The sequence below is a fragment of the Bemisia tabaci genome, chromosome 7, assembly GCF_918797505.1.
Source record: "Bemisia tabaci chromosome 7, PGI_BMITA_v3".
NCBI classification, from domain to species: Eukaryota; Metazoa; Arthropoda; class Insecta; order Hemiptera; family Aleyrodidae; genus Bemisia; species Bemisia tabaci.
In genome coordinates, this window is record NC_092799.1 from 1,019,027 (window position 1) to 1,031,269 (window position 12,243).

Genomic DNA, 12,243 nt, shown 5'->3' on the forward strand with positions numbered 1-12,243 from the left:
TTGCCATTGTTGTGGCGCCAAAAATCGAGTGTGATTTCTGATGAGTTTTCGCGGTCCCAACTCCCAACATAACCCCTTCTGGCAAAATTAGAAAAATATTTTATTCAATTAATTGTTCAATATAAATTGAAGGAAAGTGCTTAATTTTGTCATAGTTTTTCCTAAATTTTGAAGTTTGAGCTTCAGTGTACGTCGGTATAGGTATTTTGGGATTTGTTTTGAAGTTTTCAACCTTATGACTCAACTTCTTCTCAGCCTATGCGAAACTCCACCAGAATTTATACAGTTGGGTTCTTACAGTGAGCTATCGCACACCTGCGCGTCTGTATTGTCTTTTTATTTGCCATTATATCTTCTTTAGATATTGTTAAATATTCTCATCATGAGCATCTTCCCCATCAGTGATCCTCCGATGCCGGAGGAGGCTCGCAATCTGGCGTTTCGGAATGCTGCCTGTCGATTGTGTGACAAGCCTGCCAGTCCTAAAAAACGATTCCTGTTCAAAGAATGGAGAGACAAAAAAGTGAATACCCTAATCGAGAATGTCATAGGAATCAAGGTATGTTAAATTTACTAAAATTATTTTACTTACGACCAACTGAAACTGGCTGCACTTACTTAGTCGTGAGTTATTGGCGTCAGTGCAGGATGTGAACCATTTTCCATTTCGCACTCTTCATCATATCTCATGGCTTTTCTACTTATCCATGGAACTTGTGTAATGTAGTGCATCAGGATCTTTACGTCTCGAAGTGGTTCGACTGAGGTTAGGATCGCACATATCAATGGCTTGCAACCCATCTTGTGAGAAGAACCCTAGCAATTCACCGAAACACGAGGAACGGGCTGGACCATGTCAGTGAACTGGGATATGAAAGTGAGGTGTTTCATCACGTTCCATGGCGATCCTCTGGTTTTGGATAAGAAAAGCCCTTATGGTATAGCGCATCAACCGCAGATTGTTGAGCCTCTATCAGAAACTCAGTGGTAGCAGTAAAATCTCTTATCAATCCGATTCTAAACTCTACCTGCTTCGTCATTCACTTGAATTTAAAGCACTGGGGAAAATTTTTTTGAAGTTTTAATTTGCTGCATTTAATGCTCAAAATTGTTCACCTAAATGGAAACTCCAATTGAAAAATTCTTTCACAACTCAAAAAAATCCGTGTTATGGACAACTTACCCTTTTCTATTAACATCTTTGATCTGAATGGTCACCTATCGGCGGCCAAAGTAGGAAACCACACATCTCCACAGACTTCCTGTCATACCTACTTTATTTTTTCTTTGGGAAACTACTCAATGTATAATTTCTTGGAATCTCTTTTGATTTATCTTCTCTGTTAGCAGAATAATCTGCGTAAATTTCAAGCTATAAAATTGGCTCGTTTTTTTTAAAGAATTAAAATAGGAGCAGAAATTTCGAAACACCCTATGGAGGTACGTCGTTTCGCACTTTCGACCATCGATATTCACTTAGGTAAGACAGACGGAGGAGTGATCACACAATTTGTCCGTAGTAAGATGACAAATGCCTTAGACCTATGCTTCTGTCCTCAGATTTTCTACACCTCAGTACTCAATTCCACGTAGATGATGGATGCCCTTATTTTAATTAAGATCAACTCAAGATGAAATAACAAAAATTTCGTATAACTTTTAGTGAAGTCGCTTGTGCATTTAGGTATATCATTGTAATTGAACTCTCATTTGCACTACTTACATGTTCTCTTTTCCATTTTAGATGAAGTATCATCCAAATTTGTCGAACTCAATTTGCGAAACTTGCTATGAAAAACTATCTTCTTTCGATGGATTTGTGAAGTGTGTCATAGCCAATCAAGTTCTATTCTCCCAGAATTTAAATCAGGTCATTTACGAAGTTGTTCCTATCAATCGAATGAAACCTGTAATCAGTGTAAGTACTTGATCATTATTTAGTGCAGATTATGAAGTTTTATGTTGTGAAGTTTATCAATGAACTATCTACTATCTATCCTAAGTTCACTGAGGCGAGCTTTCACAGCTGAGGAGCCTTTCCCTTGTCCCCTTAGCAATCTATTGTGTTATTAAAATAATCATGGATTTCACAGAAGGATTTGACTCGGATTTTAGCAGCGCATCAAGCTGGTTTTTTGTGGAACTAACACTGAAGATCTACCTCAAGAGAACAGGGTGGATAAGCAGGCAAAATTTTGTAACTGAGATGTCAAACAGAGTGTACAAATCATGTCAATTGTATTTATGTCTTCGAACTCAGTGATCGTGAATACCTATTCACATCTTTTCTTAGGAATTGATTTCCAAATATTCTATTGGGTGAGTCATTTTATTCGGAAATTTTGAAGAGAAAATACAGAATGAAGTTCTTTAGCTCATACCGTTGCCTATGAGAATGGAGAAGCCGTAACAACGTTTCCATGAGGTCATGCTAGTAGATGAAACTCGGCCGCGGTATAACATGTGTTCTTATGGGAGAACGCCTGACATGTGTTCCTCATGCCGATATCCTCTCAGGGGTTGATCTGATGCAAAAATTCATCAGGACTGTTCAGAAAGAAGATGAAATTTCACCCCAGAAAAGTAACAAATCTTTTAATGACTTTGTCTGATAATTGAGGAAATGAAAGCGTAATACCGATAATCGTTACTCCGCTCAGATTCAAATGTGCCGCTCATGCACTTTGACTGACTGAGGGCCACTCTGATTGGCCCACGCAGCGACTGCCTCATTCATCGATGTATCAATGACCCGAATATGCTTGTTGTTTTCAGTAAATGTCTACTAGCGTGACGTCACAAAACTGACTAGTTACGGCCTCTCTATTCTCGTAGGCAACGTTCAAACCTAGTCTAGTGCGTTTTTACTATTCTTCTTATCTTTTTCTGTCTCTCTTTGTCTTGTAAATATTTTCAACATCTTTTTGTGCTCTGTTTAGCAGGCAAGTAAAAAAACTGGACGCAAACCAAAACATGAACTAGATATAATTGAATCTTATATTGAGAATCTTAAGCGGTCAAAGGTATGTACAATCTCAATAAAGTAGTAGGTATATTTTAAAGTTTTAATGGAGTCCTTTTTAAAAAGATTAATTCAAGGGAAATCTTACTCTATAGTATAAAATCACAAGGGTGCTGTGTCATGCTGAGGGTGTAACGCTAATCATGTCTCAAACCGGTTTCTCATTAACTCCCCACTCCTCACTCCCCTCCCGCCGCGCATGCTCACACGCTTCCCGCTGTCTCCAAACCGGGTTACCCTAACTCTCAATGATCTTTTAAGGATCTCACGATATCTGCATATTAGAGGCGTGGCGCTTCCGGGGGATGGACCGTGGAGCGGCCAGGGGGCGCAGCCCCCTACTATTCATATAATTTTTCTGGAAAGATAGATACCCAGATAGCAAAAATGAAGAAATAAATTTTGCGGTAGATCACATCCACTCAATAAGTGGACTGAGTTCAGCAAAAATTTACTAAGTTGCATATTAGAAAAAATGAGTTAAGGTTTTTTTTGGTATATGTTATTTATTAACCAGTAAGGTTAAGTTTTGAATTCAAGTCTTCATAAATTTTCTCGTGCAAAAAAATTCAAAGTTGATAAAAAATATACTGACCGTGAGAAAAGTCATTAAACTTTGTGCTCAACACAGAGCCTGATGAAGAAATAAAACTTCAAACCTGTTACGAACCTGCTTCAAACTTGATGCAACCTGGTACAAATGCATCAGGAATGGAGTTAACATAAATTGTTAATTCAATTTAGTTATTATAAATTGTCAACTCAATTCTATTAACATAAGTTGTTAGCTCTGTTCAGTTAACTCTACTTAGGCACTAAACTAATCAATTATGAATACAAAGGTTCAAAAACTTACACGCCCTGTACTGCTTGTTACATTTTCAAGATAAAACTATGAGATGTTGCGATATGTTTTTGTAATTTCATGTTTAAAGTTCAGTCAGTTATTCTAAAAACAAGAAACCTAAAGAGTGTGCAGTAAAACAGGAGTTCACCAGGCTAATCTCTAGGAAGTCCTTGTAATGTGAAGTTCCTACAATCCGACCCTTTCAAACTTACATAGCTCTTTTTTAATGTGAACATTCATTTTCGACAGCTCAATAAATTAATGTTAAATTAAGATAACTTCTTTCTTCAACACACCTCTGAGCATAGCTATCTACCATTGTCTGAAAAATGGACTGTATTTTGCAAAAGGAAGTACAATTTCTGGCTCAGTTTAGAAACAACGGATGTACCACAGTTTCCATAGTTCCCTTATGCTTTTAAGTGCTTTCATTGATGCACTAGAAATTATAGTTCGGAATTGCAAAATAAAGTCCAAATGTCCTCTTTCAGTGGAATGAAATTTTAGTTGGATAGTAGCTACAGGGCAATACCTAAAATACAGAACACTAAATTTACGATTTTTCGACTCCCTCTCACAATGCTTCCAAGATGCAACTCCCCAGCCTTTAACACTTAAAAACAAAATTGCAGAACCGTCTCCCCGACTCCCTCCCATCTCCAGTAGAATATTATGTATTTTATAAATGGCAGTGGAGCGGTCACTTGATTATTCAAATTAATGGAACCAAATAACTGTCTCTTAATTTGTCATAATGTCCAATAATTTTCATATTTCAGAAACAGAAGAGAGCAAATTCGGAATTCGGATTCCTCCGTGTTAAACCTCCAGAGGAACTACAGGCAAATCATAAACTCAAAGTTATATCAACACATAAGCCATCCTTTTCTTCAGTTACTTTTGAAAGAGTCCCTCCGGCTCCAAGTATTGAGAGCGTCTACATTAAAGAAGAGCCTCATGCGGTTGAAGACGGCATTTTTCCAGACTCTCCTCCTCCTGCAAGTAGAGCCAGTTCGTCCCCGCAGCCTCAGGCCCAGTCTCTTTGGTGTGAAATTTCAGCCGTAAGATCATGTTCCAGTCAAAGCGGAAGAACTTCTCAACCAAGGTAATAATACTTTCCAAATGTATTTTCCTACTTTCCTAGTTTATTAGTAAGGATTTCCACACACACTTATCAGAAAAGAAGAGTAGGTGGTTGCAATTCATGATTTATTTGGACAAATTGCGTGGATATTCCAGCAAAATCCGAATTTCAAAGTATGAAAAACAGACCCGAGATGGTCCGTTATTTGCTGATTGTCATTTCAACTCAAAACATAATTTTAAACACTTTATATAGAATTGAATTTATAAACTACACCATTTTTAAACAAAATTGATGACAAACATCTTTTTTTAGCTAATTCTATCAACGCCATCATGCTAAAGATTGATCCTAATTGCTGCCCTATTTGATGCTTTCAGTAGTGCAATAACTCCTGAAGAGCTGAAATGCTTTGAAAATTTAAGGGGTGCATAATCCTCTGAAAAACTTGTGCGGTCTTACTTGCATGATAAAATGAAAACAGCTTGCGAATGCCTCAAAATTAGAATTTCCTGGAAACCATTGTGAAATTTGCATTAAGTTTGCAAAAGCATGGCAGTTTGCTAATAACAGACAAATAAAGGCTCTAGCTTTGAAAATTTTGGAGAAAAAAGGGTTTTTGAATTGAGGAAGCTGAGAACTTTCTGCATCCTACAGAAATGTTATTGCATCTCAACGGAACTCCATAAAATGTGCTCAATTACGCTTTTAGAACTTGGAAATGATACAATTTATTCTATTTTTGTGTGTCTTAGCAGCAAAGAAAATCATCAAAATAATCACGAAGATTCAAGCGACTCCGACGTTATGATCTTAGATGATGAGGTACCTTCAAAGAAACCAAGACTATCGAGGACGGGAGGCAGCATTAATTGTAAAGCTCCAGAGAAGCACTCTGTAACCCTGGTAATGTGCTGCTCCAATTCGTCCATCTTCATCCTCTTTACTTAAAACAAAGATAATAGATAGAATATGCCTTTCGAATTTTTGATCTCGGCACAAAATTTAGGTGGTTAATTCAATTTTCCAAACAATATAAAAAAAAAGGGAAATGGACATTATTTAGATTTCAACATTTTCAGTATTTTTTCTTCATTCTGACACCAATGATATTTTCTACAAAATTTTGCTCTTAAAAAAGCAAAATTGGCTGTTCTTAGGTATAATCATGAACAGTATTGACTATGCATCGTACGTTCTGCAGGCAAATAATCAATTAATTTTGTCAAATGCCTGAGTAAAGTGTCAAACATTCTCACTCAATGTGGATGAAGATGGATATTTCTAAATCGTAAACTTTAAACAAAATGGCTACCCCTAAATGTCGATTATGTAAAATCTAAGTTCATTCACTTTTCACAAAGTACAAAGTGTCGAAAGTTGTAGAGTTTGTGCAATAAGTGACTGGGTGCACCCATTATTTTCACTCACAATCAGATTGAAATTCAGATTCTTTCGCTAATTTTGTACAAAATAATCATTTATCCTTATAGATAGGAATTATTTTTAAAAATTTGCATCGTTCTGAGGTTGCTGTACTTAAGAATGCTGCTGTGCTGTGTTAGGAATTTCCAGCTCAAAAATGAAGCTTCATCTTAAAAGATACAGCATTTCTTAAAATACTATTTTTATTTATGATGGTTAAAGCTGTAAGCTTTTGAAAATAAAAATACAATTGATAAATTCTTAACTTTCAAAGTAATGAAAATTTGAGAGCTCTTTGTAAAAAAGTGTTGAAACTTTGCAAACTGTTAAAATTTGACTATTTGCCAAGGCATTTGATGAATGCCTGTTTTGACTATTTGCCCGCTACATATATTTTCAGAGAGGTAACACTGTCAGAATTCAGAAAATGCATTATTTATGATGAAGGTATAAGCCGTTAAGCCGTTTAACCTAAACTTACCGAGCAATTTCTTTCCTTTTTTTTTCTTAGTATTGGGAATACATATTACTCCTCAAGAACAGTTTTTCTTCTGATGAATTAAATGTTTCCAAAATGAAGAAAGGTAAACCTCAAATCTAGCATAGTCAAAGGAGGTTTTATGTGTATCAAGCAAACCCACATGTTTAATTAGGAGTCCGTGCTTTCATCCATTAAATCTTTACATTATTTTCATTTTCAGGAACCAATTGTAGGTCCATGCCGAATGGACTTAGACATATCAGTCAAACAGGAAAAACTAGATGATCCAATCGATGATCCGTCTTTAGTGACTCTCCCAGATCCAGTTGACTCAGTAATTTTGCCAGATCCAGTGACCTCCGTAACTTTGCCAGATCCAGTCATGTCTGAAACTGTGCCAGAACCAGTTACAGTCATAAATCTCCCGATTACAATCAAACAAGAGGTGGATCTTGAGAATGGAGCTCCCTCAAATATTTCACCTCCAAGTGTAGCACCTGTAAATTACCTCCAAGTGTAGCACCTGAACACCGAACCCAATTTAGACCAATTCGTCCAAAACTGAGTCCGGTAAGATCAGAATCGGAGAATCCGCCACCAAAACCGATGAAGAGGAGACTTTATAAGCCTGCCACAAAAATGGGGAAGAAGAAAGCCCCAAGCAGCATCGAGTACAGTGATGACATCAGTTGTTTACCGTGCTATCGATGCAAAAAGGAAAATGAGTCGTACTTGAATTTGTTGTACCACCACATTAACTATTGTTCTACTGAAGGTAAGGAAAACTTTAAGTTCGCACAAGAACTTCCAAAACTAGACACGAGTTTGAATTGCAATTTGCTAAAGTGTCACAAAGTAAACTTTAAATTTTACTGCCCACATGTAAACGTAAAAGGTAAAAAGTGAAAAATTTACCCCAAAAATGCAAAAACACACTGAGGCACTGTAGAATTCTTCTTCTTTCTGTGAAGATTTCCATCTATTTTCCAGATTTTTAGTATAGAATGGTATTACAAATTATTTCTCTGGTGGTAAGGTGGTGGAGGGGCGGTTGGTGGCAGTCACCGGGCCTGAACCTTAACATTTGTACCAGAGCCGGAGATGGGATGGGGGAGGGGGGGCGCGCGCTTGTCAGCAATTTTCATTTTGTGTCCCATGCAACATTTTGAAGATAAAAGGAATATCAGGGTGCTTAAATTCGTGCCTTGTCCAGTTAGCCACTGGACAGATTTAACTGGAATTAGCCTAACTACATCAGATGTTGTCCAATTTTCTCCTGTGTTTTATTTTTTTGACAGAAAAGTGACATCATGCTGACTTGAAAGTTTGCAAGTAGACTTGTTTTAAGCCAAAATGAAATCAGTGGTGTGGCGTGCTTTGCGATACAGTGTTCGATCTGTCATTTCAGCCTGTGTAAAAAGATCGATTGACAGGGTGTTCGCAATGAACACTTTAATAATCGATCCTTTACCATAGCTTCAAATGGGGAATTATCGATACTCAATCACTCACGCCTCACCACTGAATGAAATGTAAACTTAGAAGGTGTTTAGTTGTTTGGTTTTCTGTAAAAAAAAAAAAGAAAAAGTAAACTGAAGAGGAAATTAGACAACATGAAATGCAATTGTATTCAACTCGTCCGGAGAATAGTTTTTGTCAAGTTCAGTTTAAAAACAGAATCGGAGTTTATCCCCGATAACTTTCTTCTCATAGAATAAGCTGCATATGGTGTATGTAGTGATCTTTTTTGCCAACAGAATCCTCAAAAGTGCTTGAGGAGTGCACGACTGATTATCCCTCAGGCTGCTCGAACCGTGCTATCATCATCCTTTGGCCCCAATCAAGCTTGGACGCCATGTTGCCGGTTATCTTATTATCGTTTTAATTTCTTCTTTAATGCTCTCGCACCGACTTTTATGAAAACTTCGGGATTTATTTTGATGACTGAAAAAATAGCAGTTACAATTTTCGAGGGATTCTGTTCAGTTTTGAAAGAAGTTTCGGACAACATGAAAAAACAATCTGAAAAGTTTTTCCCCCAAAAAATCAGACAAATTTGAGAAGTTCGGCAACTCGGTGCTTAAGCCCAAAGGGGCTTGTTATACTTTAGCCAGAAGGTGACAATTAATCAAATCTCTCCTGCTTTTTTTGCCATTCTGTACTCTCAGCTACGGTGCTTGATTAATTTCTTTGTATCAAGTGATCATATTTTAATTCAAAGTTATTTTTTCAGTTTCGGAAGAGGACCCAGTACCCCCACTGCAGTTAATTCCTGAAGCCCTGAAGGAGCAGTGCGCCATGATTCAGACTGATGAAGAGACGCTCTTAAGAAAAATTTACCTGGAAATGAACGAGTGCATGAAGAATTACCCGACTCTTCGAGACTACTACAAGAAGATGATAAACCTGACCAGACCTGTTGTTGTATCTTACTGCAAGAAGTATAATATTAAATTGGACATTGAAGAGGAAAAATCTAACTGACCAAAAACTGGTCAGAAGAAGTACCCAAAAAAAGTTTCTCTCTCCAGCGCAACTTCTGATGCAGATGGAGGGAAAAACTGTGAAGTTAATAGCTAGGACAAAGAATCAAATAAAAGAATAAGTCCTGAGGACAAGTGGTAGGGATTTGCAGGGTGTTCACAAGTCCAGAATTTCTGGAAAGTTCGGAAATAGTACTGATTTTTTAAGGGCGATCCGGAAGTACTGACAAAGTGCGGAAATTCCGTTAAAAGGTCCGGAATTTTTCATTTTTGTCGCAGTTTGAGAGAGAAATTCAAATTTTTGAAATTTTTCAAATTTCGTCTAATGGAGGTACTGAAAAAGTGCTGAATTTCTCTGTTGAAGAGGTACTGAATTTCTCGGGAATGTACTGAAAAAGTACTGTAAAAGTACTGATTTTGGCCAACCTGTATTAGTAGACACCCTGATTTGAAATTGCTCTGAATGAGGAGTCTTTTAACACTTATTGTAGATATGACGTCATCGCAAGACAAGACAAAGAAGGAGAGAAAACTCCCCTGATGTCGCAAGAATTCTTTGATAATATAATAGTAAATATGACATCCATGACTTGGGTCATTTTAATTTAACGCAGGCGGAAAATTAGATTTCCTGAAATGACGATGGCAGGTTTTTTTTTACAGGAAGTCAAAATAGGCAAACAAGTTCCTCCAATCAATCCGCAGCGGTGCCAATGAAATTTTGAGGGAAGGTTACATGGAACATATTTAATCCTGTTCCTAAATTGTGTTATTTTCCTTTATCTTCATTGTCTCACTCTTCATTGCCTCACGCTTTTCCTTGAATCTATTGATTTTTGGGTGTCATATTATTGCTATTTGTATGTATGTGCTTGGGTTCCTCAGTAAAGTAAGGCTGCAGGCTGATTATTGAAATTGATAGACAAAGAAGAAAACGAGAAAATGGAGAAAGTCTTTCGGTGAAAGTGGGCGGATGCAATGGACAAAGGAGGTAAGTAATAGACTAACTAATGGCAACCCACGAGGAACCCTATTCCCCTTGTTATTCCCCCACTATTTTCCCTGTTGGTTTATTACAACCACCCGTTTCAATCAGTAAGATCACTCCATTATCCCTTTGTCCTCTTCTGTTGCATAGTTTATTAATTTCAATGATCGGCCTGCTAGCGGAGAGATGGTAATTTCCGTTTGTCATAAATTTGTAATTTGCTGCTTGTTTCTTCTTGATGAGTGAAAAATAAGATTCATTTTCCTCCCATATCGGTACATCCAACATGTATGGATTATTACATCTTGTTATTTCTTGCTCAACTGTAAGAAGCAACCTTTCGGACGCAACTCTGTGACATGTACAACTGACTGACTCTGGTTTTGAAATATCTGACCTTCAAATATATCGATTGAAAATCTTATATTTATGACACTGCATAGCAGAAAACTGGTTACCTATTGTGACGAATCAAATGTGCGCATCATAAACTTGTGTTTTGCTGGTGGGATAACAATGATTTACCAGATAGAATACAATTCCTATTAATGTCAATTTTCTACTTTCATCATCGTTGGAGTTACCTATTACTCTCTGAAAAATACATTAGGTGATGTCATCTAGTTTGTAATTTGAAGGTTAATATTTCTTTCTATAATCAAAACAAAACTTAATAAAACTTTCACAATCAGCGTTTGACCCAGTTTGTCACAGTAACAAGTTTTATTAATGGAAAAAAAAGACGGTAGCTTCTAAGAGGTTTTTAATTTTGATTTTATCATTATTCATAAGAATTAAAATGAATCAACTCACAAGTAACATTTTAAAAAAACCTGTATGCTGTTAAAATGATTATCTCAAACATTTGTGTTGTATCGCTCATTCCAGAATCCTACGAGAAATCAAAAGAGTATCTACTGGAATAAGTTATATTTTTCCAGGCAATTTTGCTGACGGACAGCAAGAAGGATGGTAGCATTTGATTTATCTATGGATTGATCACATATTGGAACTACCGAATGTAAAACTCCTTGGCTAATTTGTTTTCTCTATAAATTTGTTTATCTTTTTATGAAATTATCTCTGTTTATAAATTCCTTTATGTTTTGTTCAGAGCGCTTTTTGAGTGCCTTCATGTAATTGATCATATTAAAAAAAGTGATGGCATTTAACCTGTCAAACCGCCAAGAGCTTGATTTCGTTTTGTGTCGAACCCACCTTGTGAAGTTCTTTTTTTATTTTTAAATTTATCTCTTTCTATCATCTGATTCTGTATCCAGTTCTAGTAATGGTATATCTTCTGCAAGCACCTTTAGAAAGGATTCAGTCTCTGCGGTCGGTATTTTTTTTTATCTTGATTTTATTAAAAGCTCGATTTTTTTTAAAAATTTTATTCAAACAAATAACCATCATTGTTTTAAAAATCACCTGACACTACAAGAATCAAATACTTTTTAACTCTTCATTACTATCAATGCCTACTTTTTGCAAATTCTACTTTTATTTAATCAGTTTTATCATTGTTCTCATCGTATCTCTTTGAAAATAAGTTTATATTATATTTTCTGCCTTTTTTATTTAATCACTTTAGATTTGTCAAGTTAGAACTGTTACTGTTACCAGCCTCTTATCCTTTTAAGTTAATCACGATGTGTAATTATAGTTTAAGTCCATTGTAATATTTTCAATTATTCATTTCTATTTTGTTTCGGCCCAAAAAGGAGCCTCATTTGTCAAGGGTCTTCTCCTATTTTCCTGCACCGATTTTGTATCCTGTACATTTTTACAATTACAATGACAAAAAATCATTTCAGTTGTTTTTTTTTTTTAAAAAAATTGTTATCACATGTCCTCTGAACGTTAACTTTTCACCCCTTGACGTTAAATTTTTATTTTATTTTAGGGGTTTGGAG

General features: G+C 36.3%; 1 protein-coding gene across 3 annotated transcripts; it reads left to right on the forward strand.

Annotated features, from left to right (window-relative positions):
* The first annotated feature begins 45 nt into the window (after positions 1-45).
* LOC109036744 (uncharacterized) lies at positions 46-12,138 on the forward strand. Of its 3 annotated transcripts, none has more exons than XM_019051104.2 (7): positions 46-559; positions 1,745-1,918; positions 2,940-3,023; positions 4,649-4,974; positions 5,709-5,859; positions 7,080-7,634; positions 9,093-12,138. In XM_019051104.2, the coding sequence occupies exons 1-6, from the start codon at positions 383-385 to the stop codon at positions 7,377-7,379; spliced, it is 1,212 nt and encodes a 403-aa protein (XP_018906649.2). In that variant the 5' UTR covers positions 46-382; the 3' UTR covers positions 7,380-7,634; positions 9,093-12,138. The 3 variants fall into 3 exon arrangements, with proteins under 3 accessions (XP_018906649.2, XP_018906650.2, XP_018906651.2); XM_019051105.2 differs by having other exon boundaries at positions 5,712-5,859; XM_019051106.2 differs by having other exon boundaries at positions 2,943-3,023.
* The last annotated feature ends 105 nt before the right edge of the window (positions 12,139-12,243 follow it).

What these genes read in the sequence shown, in the direction of transcription:
- LOC109036744 (XM_019051104.2), top strand. Translation starts at nt 383, where the DNA reads ATGAGCATCTTCCCCATCAGTGATCCTCCGATGCCGGAGGAGGCTCGC. An exon ending in GGAAGAACTTCTCAACCAAG is followed by an intron (nt 4,975 to 5,708) that starts GTAATAATACTT and finishes TGTGTGTCTTAG; the next exon opens with CAGCAAAGAAAATCATCAAA. An exon ending in AGAAGCACTCTGTAACCCTG is followed by an intron (nt 5,860 to 7,079) that starts GTAATGTGCTGC and finishes TTTCATTTTCAG; the next exon opens with GAACCAATTGTAGGTCCATG.